At 42.8% G+C, this 14,836-nt stretch overlaps 1 protein-coding gene across 3 annotated transcripts in view; it reads left to right on the top strand.

Moving 5' to 3' along the window:
- Positions 1 to 14,836, top strand: part of ssbp4 (single stranded DNA binding protein 4) — a 79,024-nt gene that overhangs the window by 60,939 nt on the left and 3,249 nt on the right. The window contains exons 6-12 of one of the 3 annotated variants that reach the window (XM_070909132.1): positions 9,490 to 9,573; positions 11,650 to 11,776; positions 11,919 to 11,986; positions 13,135 to 13,199; positions 13,883 to 13,928; positions 14,031 to 14,066; positions 14,204 to 14,258. In XM_070909132.1, the coding sequence (XP_070765233.1) occupies positions 9,490 to 9,573; positions 11,650 to 11,776; positions 11,919 to 11,986; positions 13,135 to 13,199; positions 13,883 to 13,928; positions 14,031 to 14,066; positions 14,204 to 14,258 (481 nt within the window). Of the gene's footprint in view, positions 1 to 9,489; positions 9,574 to 11,649; positions 11,777 to 11,918; positions 11,991 to 13,084; positions 13,200 to 13,882; positions 13,929 to 14,030; positions 14,067 to 14,203; positions 14,259 to 14,836 lie in introns of those variants that run through there. The other 2 variants (XM_070909133.1, XM_070909134.1) reach the window with 2 other exon arrangements.

The following is a 14,836-nucleotide window of genomic DNA, read 5'->3' as shown; positions in this document are numbered from 1 at the left end:
AAGTTTAATCTCTGAAACAGCCTTTCATCCTGCTTATGTGTCCTTGAGCAAGACTCACTACACCTGTGACACCCGTCTTTCTTTGGATAAGAGACTTTAATCAGAATCAGAATCAGAAATACTTTATTGATCCCCGGGGGGGAAATTGTACAAAGAAAGAGTTCAACATTTTGGGAAATACGGTTATTCGCTTTCTTGGCAAGAGTTAGATGAGAAGATGAAGCTTAGCTTAGCTTAGCACAAAGACTGTAAACGGGGGGAAACGCCTAGCCTTGCTTTGTCCAAAGGTAACAAAATCCTCCTACTAGCACCTCGAAAGTTCACTCATTAAACCGTTAGATCTCGTTTGTTCTGTCAATACAAAAACAAAAAAGTTTTTTACACATTTTTTCAGTTAAGCTAAGCTGGCCTATTGATATATAACATGTTAATTAGTGATGTTTAGGAGTTTGTTGTCTTTGGACAGAGCCAGGCCAGCTGTTATTGTATGGACACAAGACTGGCCTCAATCTTCTCATCTAACTCAAGAAAAGCAAGAAAACAAATAAGTGTATTCCCCAAAAAGTCCAAACCTATTCCTTGCATTGCAGTCCTGAATCTTGAATTAAGAATGTTAGTGCTCAAATGATTATTCACTTACTTTATGAACAGAAATTGAATTGCCAACAATTTTCATAATCAGTTAATCCTTTTCAGTTTGTTTATCAAGCAGAAGTGCCAAACATTTGTCGGTTCCACCTCCTCAAATGTCAGGATTTGCTACTTCTCTGTTAAGTGAATACCATACTTTAATAACTGTATACATATTTGGTCAAAGTCTGTTTTTGTTATTCACTTGTAAGAATAACAAAATGTACAGTATCCCATAATAATCTACATAATTGTTATTTCACAAATGTGCTCCTGCTGGATGTTTAGTATGCCTGATGTGTAAATATATATAGTGTGGAACTGTATAGCCTGCATTGTCTAGTACTGGTTGATTGGCAGCATGTCGTGTGCTGTGCAGCCTGTGTGTGTGTGTGTGTGTGTGTGTGTGTGTGTGTGTGTGTGTGTGTGTGTGTCGGGGTCGTGGAGAATGTTAATGATGTATGAGCAGTGAGCAGGCCACAGAGAAAGCTATCTGATGGTGTTGCATGAGTGACATTGCTTTCCATAAATAGACCCTGTGTGCATGGCAGATAGACAGACAGACAGACAGACAGACGGGCGAGCAATATTCACTCTCCTCTCCTCTCTTCTCTTCTCTCCTCTTTGCTTAGCTCAGCTAATCTGAGCAGCAAAGCAGGTAAAGGTAAAGAAAATAAAAAATGAAAGTGAGAACAGAGAGCCTGCAGAACGCACAAAAACACAAAATGTTCTCTGCACCTCTCCAAACTTTACATCAGATTTCCTTATATCAAGCAGAGGGTGTTGCCAGAACAGTAGCATATCTAAATATGTTGTAGCGTGTGCGTATGGCGTCATTCAACGAGAGCTAAAACCACACACACTGCTCAGGTAGCTGACATTCGCTCCCTGGTGAACTAATGGTTGCGGTCCAGAGTGAAAGTGCAGGCTACTGAGTTTTTTTTGCAGTTCATTTATTCATTCAGTTGAAGGGGAAGCAGATTTTTTTTCTTTTATCTTTGCCTCCCACATATTGTTGAGATTTTACACATATTCCCATCTCTCTGCTCTCAGTTACACTGGAGGTAAGGTCAGCCGATTGACAGTGTGAAATTGCCACGTTTGTAGTGTTTGAGTGCGGAAGACCCAGAACTCAAAAATTAAACATTATGTTCTGTTTTTGATGTGGAGTTGTGAATGGATTGTATCTGATAAAACAGATTTTTCTCAGTGCTTTATTAATTTCTCATCTCAACTCCGGGTTCGGCTTCCTCTTGCCACCTTCTTCCTCTCCTCTCTCCTTCGTACGCCTGGCATCCTTCTCCATGACATTTCCTCACTCTCTCCATTTCCCTCGTCTTTGAAACTATTATTTTCTCGCTCTCACACACACTGCTTCAATGACACATGCTTACTCACCGACTCTGCTGTGTGTGAACTGTTCACGTGCACTCTGCGTGTGTGTGTGTTTTGCAGACATTTTTCCCAGTTGCACTAGCGGGGTAATTAACATAGGTGACCCCAACACTGTTATTGGCTGCAGTCCTGGGAGAGAGGGATGAGGGGGCAAAGGAGGGACAGTGGACAAAAATGGAGGAGGAGGAAGAGGAGGGTGTCTGCTCCCATGATCCCCTCATCTGTAACTGTAGGATGAACTGTGTATAAGAGACATGCTTTAGGTGGGAAGACAGAGGAAGGAGTGTGTGTTTGTGTGAGAATCTCTATAAATTTGGTATATAATCCTCCTCTTCTCTCAGCAAAAGTCCGGTGCTGCTGCATCATGGCCCTCTGGGGAGGACAAGCAAAGGGGGAGATGACGGGGGGTGGGGGGGTGGGGGGGGGGGGTGCTGTGAGGAGAGACAGAGTTAATGATAGGGAGGAGGAGGAAAAGAAAGCAGCAGATAGTGGAGGAGAGGAGAGGACACTGAGATGTCAGGAAAAGTCTTTCAAAAATGCTTCTTATTGGCCTTCAGAGAGGTGTGATCACAAAAATGACAGCTGACCACAATAGTGGACAGTTGATGGATTCACCTCCCATCTGCTGCTCCACAGATAGAAATGAAATGTATCAGGAAAATTAAGATTTACTGCACAGTTTTTGTAATGACAATTGGACTGAATAATGAGAAAAGGAGACAAAATCTGGAAGAAACCAGCATAAAACAAGAGTGTTATATTCTGTCCGGGATCTAATTTGCTCTTTAGAGATTTATATGGTCCATCTGTCAAAAAATGCCCCAAAAATCCCTCTTTGTTGACCTTATTCTCTGATCTACACGTCAGGTACTCGAAAACTTAATGCGCTCCATTAAGTCTGTAAACCAGTTAGGGTGGGGCAACCTCTTTCTACTAAACTGGAATGGCTCCTGTTGCCAAAAACGTGATCCAGAGTCAAGGGCAGTGTGTTTTACTGCAGGTAATTGCGACTCTTTGGGGACAACACCAAAAAGCACAACAAGAGGATTAGGTTTGATTACACATTTAAGAACAAGCAACCCAGGTATCAAAGACAAATTTAAGAACCCGTTCAAAGCTGACACATGGCAGGCACATGGTGAATTAGGGAGACATCTGCTCCCAGTAATTTATTTATCAAAGGTAAGACTGAGCTCAGGGTTCATTCTGGTCAGATGTGTTACAAAGATGCAGATAAACAAGTCGGCTTCAAAACGGGAATGGGCGACAGAAAATCATGCAGAGATGGTTTGAAGGATGGTGGCTCAGGTATTGTTTATTATCGAGTAAGGGTCAAATGTCAAATCTCAGTGTTTGGTCAGGGTCTGTGTTGGTCCTTCAGTGGAGGATGTAGCCTGACAGACAGATAGTTACAAGAAGGCTTTTCTTTGGGAAAAAAAACAGCGCACATTTTGCCCAGATTGTGTGAATCTAACAAAGCGTTCGACTTCTTTGACCACTGGACAAAAGCCGCCAACAGATTGTGTATGAAAAGCTCTGTGAAACATTTTAATCTTTTTTCCTACCACGTCTGAAATAGCGCTGTGAATAGAAGATTCAAAAAGACAGATGCTAAAGGGCCCAGATGAGAGTGTGCAGGTAAAACTTTTCACTTCTGCCTGAACTAAACCCATTGAGGAGAGGAACCGTCTTTGACTCTTATCGTCAATGCTTATCCTTGAGAGGACAGCGACAAAAATGATACCTAACAGTTCCCCTTGGAATGACAGACACTTAAAAATGAAAGGCAGTCCTCAGCAAACGTTTTCTCTGTCCATTGTCTGCCTATAGCTTCTGTTAGACGTAGTTCAAACAGTCACTACAGTTAAACAGTGATTTCACTGTAGCCTTTGTCTCCTACTGTGCTTGCTTCGTCCCCATCAGCAGCACGTTTCCGATACGGTATGTTTTATCTGTTTAGAGACAGACGTGAGAACTCCCTCTAAACACACACACACACACACACACACACATTTCCCTGTGTGTTGGTGAAACTTCAGCTGTACGCTCTGAACGTTCCTCTCAGCTAAGGAGGGGGATCACAGATGTATATAAATCATTTGGTGCCATCCTAACATGTTTAAATGGCTGTCAGCGTTTCACGGCTGTCCTCTGGGAGAAAACACCCCTGATAGCGTGTTCCCATCTCTGGGCTGATGTGTTGCCATGCTATATAGCATGAGCTAGCAGGAGACCTACTGCTGCCACTGCTGCTCTCACTGGAATGTTAGCAAGGAATGACAATGAGTGTGCACTCAGTGTGTGTGTGTGTGTGTGTGTGTGTGTGGTGCTGTTCCTCCTGGCTTTGTTTGTTGTGTTCAGTGATGCAGGCTGCTTTGTGTTCTCGCTCTCTGTTTGTGTGTGTCTGTGTGTGTGTGTGTGTGTGTGTGTGTGTGTGTGTGTGTGTGTGTGTGTGTGTGTGTGTCCAGTAGTTTGACGGCAGTTACACACTGCCCTCTAGTGTTAGCAGCTGTAAAGATGAATAGAAAACTCACATGACTGGTACTCTTCCATCTCTCTTTCTCTCTCCCTCTCTTCCTCTCTCTGTTAGTGGTCCATCAGGGGCAGCGGTGTGGGTCTTCCTTAAGCTGAAATGAGTGGTGGGGAGGCGTGGGGGTTGTGTTGATGGGTTTGTGGTACTGTGCCAAGCTGTTATCTCCTTAGCCGGGTAGAAAATGATTTTATTAATTGCTTCATTTAACGCTCCCCGTGTCCCCCTCCTTCTTCCCCTCTCCTACACAAACAACACCACGCAAACACACTCACTCGCACACACTCCAACCAAGCTACTTTTCAAACTCGCCCTGCGTACACCTCTGTGACAGTTGAAATGTTCTCTCTCTCTCCCTCTCTCTGCAGGGACCTGTAGAGAGAACAGTACGGCCATAAAGGCCATATGCTGGCCCATTCAGATGTAATAGCAGGAAGGCCCAGGGAGGCCCAGCCAGAGGAGCTAGGCTCCATTATGGCACATTATAGAGAGGAACAAGAGAGGGGCACAGTGTGTGTGTGTGTGTGTGTGTGTGTGTGTGAGTGAGAATGAGATTGTGTATTATCTACATTGCAGGGACAAAAATGTGTTCACAGGGCCACATTATGGGGACCGAACTCCCATATGGGGACAAAAATCTGGTTCCCACAAGTTAACCATTAAATTAAGGGTTAAGACTTGGTTTTTGGTTAAAGTAGGTTTAGGATTAGGGTAAGGTTATGGTAATGGTTGGGGTTAGGCACGTAGTGGCTATGGTTTCGGTTAGGGTAAGGCTCCAGAGAATGAATGTAAGTCAATGCAATGTCCTCCTAAGTGGCTAAAACTGGGTTGTGTGTGTGTGTGTGTGGTTGTGGAGGAGAAGCAGACTGCTGCAGCTGGATCGGTGCATTCAGACCCTGCAGGGGTGTCTTGTTAGACACGCACACACACACACACACACTCAGACTGGCACGTCAACAACAATAACCTCTGAGGTCAGACAGAGCTAGCGCTGCATTAGCCCCAGTGTGAACCTGCTGAGAGACAGAGCAAGCCAGTACAGCTGGTGTTAACCACCCAAAACATACACACACAGAGTGGCAGAACAACCACAGTGGCACCGGTACAAACGTCATAACTGTGCCAACACATCCAAAGTACACTGTATGTACAACTAAATAAACATTTCCAGATTGTTGAATAGATTATTGACCGAGCGTATGTTGTGTAGCTGGTTAATAAGTGGCTTTATAATAAATAAGTGGCTTTATTGAAGACTTGACTGCTTCTCAGATGAGCCGGCCTCATGATAATGAGATGAATAGAATCAATGCGGCAAGAAAAGTCAACTGCCATGTCTCAAAAGGAAAGGAAGCACCTGTCTTGAGAGCCCTGCTGCCGCCGAGCTCAACACTTTATAGAAAGGTTTGTGAGACCATGAATAAGTGCTTCTGCTTATGAGCAGTATTGTTTTCACGTGTGTGTACAAGCTCATCTCTCCTGCCAAAATCTGCGCTCTTATATGGCGTACCTGGCAGCACGGCGGCACTGTATCTGCGCCTGTGGGAACTCACTTGTTTCAAGCTGTCAGTCAGGCATGTTTATTTTCCCACTGTGGCAGCGCCCACAGGTTCCTGGTGTTCAGCTCTGTCGGCGCTCCACCATCCCAGCCATGCCAACAGAGCACTCACACAGGGAGGGCGGCGCAGTGGGCAGTGTGGGAAAGTGAGTGAGAGACAGAGGAAGAGGGAAGGAGAGATTCAAAGGGAATATGTGTTCAAGTGTTGGTGTGAGGCTGGAGAGATGCAGGTATCTGTGCAGCTGCCTCCTTTAGGAAAAATGATGCACGCAGGTGCGTGCAAGAGGTGCACAAGTCTAGACAGTTATGTGTGTGTGTGTGTGTGTGTGTGTGTGTGTGTGTGTGTGTGTGTGTGTGTTAGTGCTGAAACAGTTAGTTGATTAAAGTTGAGCAACAGAAAATTATGACAACAAATATGAAAAATGTATAACTGTTTCAGCCTCCATGTGTAGAATTTCAAAATTCACGACTTTGGCACCCCACTAGTTACATCAAAAAAGACGCTGTGGCCGACATCAATGCACGCTGATCCAACCAGCATGGGGACACTTCGATAAATGTGCCGAATGCAGCACATCGCCTGTTTTCATTAGGATTGTCTCATTTTTCAAAAGAAATGTATGCCATCAATTTTTAAGATGTTGTAGTCACATAAAAAATGTACAGGTAGTGTCTTTAAGTAATTTATTAAGCCAGAATGCTTAAGAAGTATTTGCAGGTTCAACTTCTAAAATGTGACGTACCTTAGCTTTTTTTTTTTTTTAGCTTTGTGTCATTGTAAATGTAATATCTTTGGGCTTGGACCCTTAGTGAGACAGAATGAGACATTTGAATGCTGTGGAAACATGTAATGGGTATTTATTTTTTAAAATTTAATTTGACATGCTATAGAGTAAACAAGTACTCAGAAAACAATCACATTAATCAAGTATATTTATTTATTAAGTACATATTAAAAAACAAATCAATAAAGGATCAATCAAGTCTAGCCCAGCTATTCCTGCATATTTGCATAACAAAAAGTGAATGCAAAATTATGTAAACCTGTGTTGTGTTGCTGTGTATGTGTGTGTCTGTGTGTCTCAGGTTATATTGCACATGGGTAATCCCCTAATCCTTCAGCTTTTGACTGTGATGTTAGGTACACACCTGTTGAAGTAGCACCCTCCTCCACCCCCTTCAATACACATACTGTACATGAGCACATATTCAAACCAGCACACACTCCACACACACTGAGCAGCTGAGAGAAGAAGATCCTGCTTTCACCTGTGAAAAAGAGGGAGATCTCATATTCGCACTCATCACCACTCAGTTGCACAACTCACACACACACACACCTGTAATGTTACCCGATAGCAGAGCGCTTGACGGAGGCTCTGGCAGACTAGTAGATAAGCCTGGTCTGGCAGTGGGTGGTCCTCTTTCTCCGTATTGATGTTCAGGTTGTAACAGTTCTCTGCTGGAGCCGCTGCTGCTGGAGTCAGACGAGGTTACTGTAGGAAGAGACAACGAGGTCAAAGTTCAAAGCAAACTGTATTCACTTTAATGTTCTTAACTCCGAGAGATTAACTCAAGAAACGGTTCATTCCATCTCAAAATGCAAACTGAAACTGCAGTTCACATACCAGTGATTGAGTCAGCAATCCAGAGTGGATTGAAGAGACAGAATCATTTCAGTTATTTTCAACCTGGGACTCATTTTTCTATGCTTTGCCATAATGATGTTTGATTGGGTTCAAATATTTGGCATTTTTCTGTAGAGTGAAAGTGAGCACCAAAATGAAGCTTGCTTTGGCCCTTTATTGTGTAACGGACAGAAGCATCTCTGCCAAACTGGATCAAGCATCATCATGGCAAAATGTAGAAAAATATGGCCGTGTTTGAAAATACCCAGAATTATCCCTTGGCAAAACAACATGATTGTAATAGAATGTTGATTAAAGTCCACCTTGTGAATTAATCTGACCTCATCCTGGCAATTAGCAATGCCTGTACATGAAAATCAATGTGGCCCTCTGCAAATGTCAGTGACAAATCTTGTTTCATGCATTCCTTGTCGATGTAGCAGAATAGATATGATAGTTGTGCTGTAATTATACATACTTAGATTGGACATGCTGTAATTACTCTCATTGTAATGGCAATTAAAGCTGCACTAAGCGATCTTGGCCACTAGGGGGCAGAAACAAACATCAATTTATCGGGTTCTTATGGGCAACATGATAGCTAACAGTTACCTCCTTACAGACTTAACTGACAGAGCAATATTATCATCCCATATGAGTTGGGTTTGTAGCCATAAGTCAAATATTTACTGGCCTTTTAGCTCTGGTTCAATAACATGTGAGAAAAATGCTATATCTACCTGAATGTTTCTAAGCAGTCACACATGTACTTTGTAAATGCTAGGCAGGTATCATACCATAACTATCTTGTCTGAGCTCAAGTGCTTGTAGTTTTTTCATTTATTTGGATGATTAAAACTCAACTGCTCAGTTGGTTGTACAGTTACATGTGCGGCTATGTGATAGGGCAGGGGTTTCTATTTGATTATGTTGCTGTTTGGTATGTTTAATGTATGTTGGGTTCGTGCTTCATTGATTCAGTTTTACTCATGCATTTTACATATACAGCATTTTAGTTATGCTTATATTTTTATATTTATGTTGCCTATGTTCTCATGTTTATGTCCATATTTTTATATTTCGTCTATAGCACATTGAGTTTACTTGTAATGAAATGTGCTATATAAATAAAATTGCTATTGCTACAGACCAGGAGACCAAAAAGAATGAACTAAAAGTGGCAAAAACAAAATTAGTTCTAGTTTGGTGTTGATTTTCAGTGATATTGGTACTATGTTCGACCATTTCAACAACCATTGCAACTTCACATTACAGGCAGTTGTTTGATTCAGTGATAATGTCAGAAACGTTTCCAAATGCTGGTTTAAAATGTTTTATGGGTCAGTTTGCCCAAATTTCAAAAATCGTCTCATATCTTAACTACTTGAACTACTTTTTACAGAAAATGTAGTTGCTATGAAAACTGGTGGGAAACTAGAAAGAGAAATTGATTTTACAATGACTGAAATCTTTAGGTCTGGGAAAGTAAAACCCATATTTTAAGATATGCATCTGCTTAGCTCAATAAAACTAGAAGACATTTTAAAAATATGGAATTTGGAATGTGAGTGAATCGACGTTTGTTATATCAGTGTTATATCACACCATCCTTTCAATTAATAACTCCAATGCTCACTCTGAAAAGGGATTTAATACGTTGAAGATAATATTTTTTTCCCCAAGCAGGTTTGTCACCAAATACATTATCGTGGCACTTTATTGACATCTTTTTTAATTTTATTCACCAGGGTCCACCAGGGTCTCAGCCTTCTCCTCACACGCAGCCTCCCCCACACAACCCCAGTAATCCCATGATGGGACCTCACGGACAGGTAAGACGAAAACATTTCCCTCTCTGAGCTTACCCTCACTTTCTCACACTCACTCACTCACTCACTCACTCACTCACTCACTCACTCACTCAACAACACTGTACAAACAGCACACAGGTCCCCTGTTGTGCTAACAGACAGGACAAGCAGCATCCACGATGGTGGGTTGGATGAATAATTTAGCTGTGTTGGCCCAGCTGTAAGGAGCGGAGGTGCATCTGGAGGGCCTTCTCTCTCCCTCAGCCCAGCACTCACCATCCCATAGTCCATCAATAGACCATTAATATTGCAGCAGAGCCTGACACGGTGCAGCTCTTCGTGCACAAACCCACCACAACATGGTCAAAGGAGGAGAGGAGAGGAGGAAAGGGTAGACAGGGAAGGGAAGGAGTAGGAGAGGAGGAAGGAGGGAAATGGGTAAAAAAGAAAACAGTAGTATGTCAGTCCTCGCCTCAAGGGCTAACTGGGATTATATAACTCGTCCTCCACTTGCCCCAAGCGCACACACACATACTCCGACACACAAAACATACAGTGCATAATTACCATTGAAAGCCAGTCTCCTGTTGTATTTGTGTTGTCTGTGCTTATCTCTGTGTGAAGATGATGATATGAACATTATTCTGCTGTTCATGCTCCGTGACCAAAACACACAACTCTTACCCAATCTGCATTCAGATCAGTGTGTTTCCCCTTGATACTAAAATACTTGGATTGAGTTTGGAATTAACTCTTATCATCTGACACTGAAATATGGCTCACTGCATGTGGGTATTTGTAGTTGCAGCAGTGTACTCTCATAGGTAATTCTGAAAACCATCTGTCTGGGGTGCTTTACATTATTCACTAGTCGAGCGCTGGCTCTGTGTCTCGGGCCAGCCAGTTCTTGTCCTCTCTCTGCTGAAACATCTGCGTGGATGGTGTCTTCAATTTCTGTTATGAATCACACAACCCAGGCTGCATTTTTGTTGCACTGGTGCCTGGTGGCACAGACACGGTGAGAAAATGTCCAGCACATGTGCAGCTGCACAAAACAGGCAAACATTAAGATGTAGAACGCCTCCTGTCCTTGTACGACTTCATCCTCCCATCCAACTGTGTCATGTTCCTGCTCTGTTCTGCTCCACCTCTCTCCTATATCGTTCTTCCAGTCCAAGTTTCTGTCCTGCATGTTTTCTCCCTCTCTCTTATCTGTCCTCCTTTACCTTTATCCTAATGGATTTTACCACCTGAGGTCTTACTTTATAAAACTTAATGACAGACCCCTCCTTCTTGGTAAATGTAACAAAACTACTACAGCACATTATTCTTCAACACAATAGCTCCCCCTGCTGACCTGCAAAGATAACACCTCAAGTCTGAGTGAGGTTTACTGAGCCTTTTGTGCCTTGTTTCACTACCTAGAAGTATGAGCGTTATTTGCACAGATATACTAAGGGAAGAGATGCTTAATTTAGGCTAACTGTAATGATATTAATATCATATAATTTCGTATTCTGTAGAGATCTGTGCTTAATTAGTTCAAAACCCCAAAATAACAGCATCTTAAAGGAAGAGAGAAGTAACGCATTCATGGATGTGTGGTTATACAGCTTGAGGCATGTACACTGTGGTGGATTTAATAATTCATGCATTGTTTTATATAATTTAATCTCTATTCATGTTCTTACAAATCTCATTTCTCATTTTACAAACCTTACTATAAATAAATATTGTCAATATAACTTTATGAGCATCCAACGCTTCAGATTAGCAGATGTTGTGGAATACAGTATCTTAATTAATTCTTCATAATCACTATCTTCAGAGAAAATCATAACATTACCTTTTGTGTTATTGAGATCATTGATTTTAGTTGTCTTCGTAAACTAGACGCTCGATTTCATGCAAATTAATGAATTATGTACAGTGCACTTTACACCTGTGCATGATACTGTCTCAGAGTGTTGGAATGGCACTTGATTAAAACGAGGTTATGAGCAAATTTATTTTTGATATTTTAAAGCCCATCTGTCAAGAATTGTAACAAGTATTCCTCTCGTGATCATCATTGTCCTTCTCATGTCCTTCCTGCAGCCATTCATGTCTCCACGGTACCCAGGTGGCCCAAGGCCCGCCCTCCGTATGCCAAATCAGCCTCCTGGGAGCATCCCCGGGTCACAGCCTCTCTTGCCAAACAGCCTGGACCCCACCAGACCTCAAGGTATCGACAAACATGTGGTGTTATTTCAGAGAGGCTGCACTTTACAGACTAATCTCATATTGGCTTCTGGATGAGAACGATTATTATTGATCTAAACTGTGCTGCCATTCTAACAAGCTGCACTCTCTGTGTTTCACCACAGGACATCCAAACATGGGAGGTCCAATGAGAATGAATCCCCCTCGGGGCATGGGAGGCATGGGCCCACAGGTAGGTGTTTATTATTCAAACAGACTAAAACACAAAGGTGATGAAGTCATGACAGTGGATGGCGTCCTTCAGCACTCCCACTCTGCAGCTGCCACACAGCCAGATTTGGTGCTTTGCCTGTCAGTTTATGAACAAACTCAATGTTTGGTTGCCCTTCATTAAGGGCTACCATAAAAACAGCTATAATGTCAAACCAGAAGCCTATAAACTGCATGCAGATCATCCTTCTTCTCTGCTGAAGAGAAATTTTGGTTCTGCCAACCTCGTAACTTTGCCTTTAAATGTCAGAAGCGCTCTGATGATTAGCTTGGCTCTGACCAGAGCTCACCCACTGCCAACACCAGTTCTACATGTTAAATCCTACTTGCTGACTCCCACCTAGGGAGACAAACAGAGGCGTAGTGCTCAGGCTGCTCTGAGCAAGCCGCCACCAACACATTTTGACCGAAAATGGTGCCAATTTTGGCACTGTTGGTTTCCTTTTTATCGCTTTAATTTTCGTCTATGTGATTCAGCGTAATACATAAGATGCTTAAACAACAGTGTCCTTTTGAATTACCATTATCAGACAGCTGCTTCATTCTACAACCAACCACCTCCCGCTTCAACATCACCTCTCACAAAGACACACACACTCACACACACACTCTCCCTGTGCCCCTCGGCCCCTCTCTGTGCCACCCTGGCTTGGTGACTTTGGCAGTGAGCGTACCAGCAGCTGGTGTGGCATCTGCTCGACAAGTGTAATCGTCTGCTGAACAAAACTCTTCCTCTGAGTGGAGCTGCTCTCTGGCCTGCCCCCCTACTCTCTCTATAGCTGTCTTATTCAAACACACACACATACATACACAAGTGCAGACATGTAGTGCCAGCCAAACCCTCCTGCTGGGCAGCCATGAAAACATACACGCAAACACACAGAGGGGAGCATGGACACATAGAGACACATGCAGGGAGACACACAACATACAGGCATACACAAACACAGTCACACACAGCTGTCCACTTTCACACACACAGCCCATACATCACATAATTAAACACTAGTTATTGGAAGACATGATCGTCGCTGACCTTCATTAAGATTCAAACCTTTAGACAGAGCAGGTGTGAGACGCTGTGCTGACTGTGTGCTCCTCTCTTTGCAGAACTACGGCGGAGGGATGAGGCCTCCTCCAAACTCCATGGGGCCAGGGATGCCGGGCATGAACATGTTAGTAGATTGAAATAAAGTTTTGAAATGGTGTTGATGTGAATTCTGCTTTTATCACTGTCGCTTGTGGTTATGCGAACAGTTTTCAAGTCAATTGCTGAGATGTGGAGATGTGGCAAAATCCCTCACTGCATAACAAAAGTATGTGTACGCACAACTACAGTGAGTATGGCATGTCGAACTTGCACCAGGAAGTCAAATGAACATTTACAAGGGACATATTGGTTAATAGCTGCAGTATTTGCTTTTGTTTTCTCCTCCAAATACTGCTTGTGTTTCTGCCCTTTTGGACTCATTTGTCCCCAGATCTCAGCATCTCACCAACAAGTTGTGAAAATCGTACCTTTCCTTTAATAAAACCTCAGAAACCTGAATTGCCTGACACCTTCACGTCTTTGAAATTAGAATATATCACAATGCAAAAACTGTCCTGGTTTACTAACAAAAGTCCTTATTGACAGATTGTATCATAAAAGGAAATTACTGTGTTAGGAATGTTTGTGAATGTGTGTCTTCTACAGTTAAAGTGCTGTAAATTCACCTCTGGATTATAAGCACATCAACTAATAGACTGTGTTCATGCACTTAAGAGATCACTAATTAGAGATAATCTCCTGTGATGCATGCAACTTTGTTGCGTGCCAAAAATGTATCTTAATCTTTCTCTCTGTTTGCTTCCCCAGGGGTCCCGGTGGAAGAGGTCCATGGCCGAACCCCAACACCAACTCAGTGAGTCACATTCTCGTACATTCTTATCTCCTACATGACTGAGTGTGTTTACAATAACTGTGTCTCATGTTTTGTTTCACCTCGGGTCTATTCTCTCTGCAGATAGCTTATTCATCTTCATCTCCAGGCAACTATGTGGTAAGTGTCCCGTCATGGACTCGTGTTCGACCACAGGCCATAAATTACCTGTCATGCGGTGATATCTAACAGGCACGCTGCCATCTAGATGCACTCAACACTCATTTCTCTTTTTCGCTCGCTTCTTCACCCCGCAGGGCCCTCCAGGGGGAGGCGGCCCACCAGGAACTCCCATCATGCCAAGCCCCGGAGGTGAGTTATACATTTCAATTTCTACTTTTATCCTGTGTTCACTGAACAAGGGCTCTGTCTAAGAAACATCAAACCGGTTCTCTGTCAGATACACATCTCTCTTTGGGAGAGACAGGCAGTGATAGGACTCTAAACACTTGAGTAATAATTGACTCTTCAGGAGTAATTATGTGTGAAGTGTAAAACATCGAAGCCTAATTTGGTATTATATGTAACACATGTATGATAAAACATCTTGCTGTCAGCATTTCCCACTTTAGGCACATTCTGGAAAATATTCTAGTGTTGTTCGCTGTGTTCTCTCATTGTGGAGACAGTTGTATAAAAGGGAAGCAGAGACATGTCAGTCTGCAGTCAAATGAGTGCTCTGTCTCAGCGTTGACCCGTCAATCTCGTGTCTCTGTGGAGGATTAGCTGAGAACAAAACACTGTTGGCTGATATCCTGTAGATGTTCTGTTTCTGTTGGCCTGTGGAGAGCTTCTTTTTGTGTCCACTATTTATTATTTATATACGTACCTCTATTGTGATACGTTGCCGGGGCAACCTTTTGCACAAATCGCTCCTGCTCACACGTACA

This window comes from Enoplosus armatus, chromosome 7 (genome assembly GCF_043641665.1).
Source record: "Enoplosus armatus isolate fEnoArm2 chromosome 7, fEnoArm2.hap1, whole genome shotgun sequence".
Classification (NCBI taxonomy): Eukaryota; Metazoa; Chordata; class Actinopteri; order Centrarchiformes; family Enoplosidae; genus Enoplosus; species Enoplosus armatus.
The sequence above is the reverse complement of the archived record's forward strand: the minus strand, read 5'-3'. Positions and strand labels throughout refer to the sequence as shown.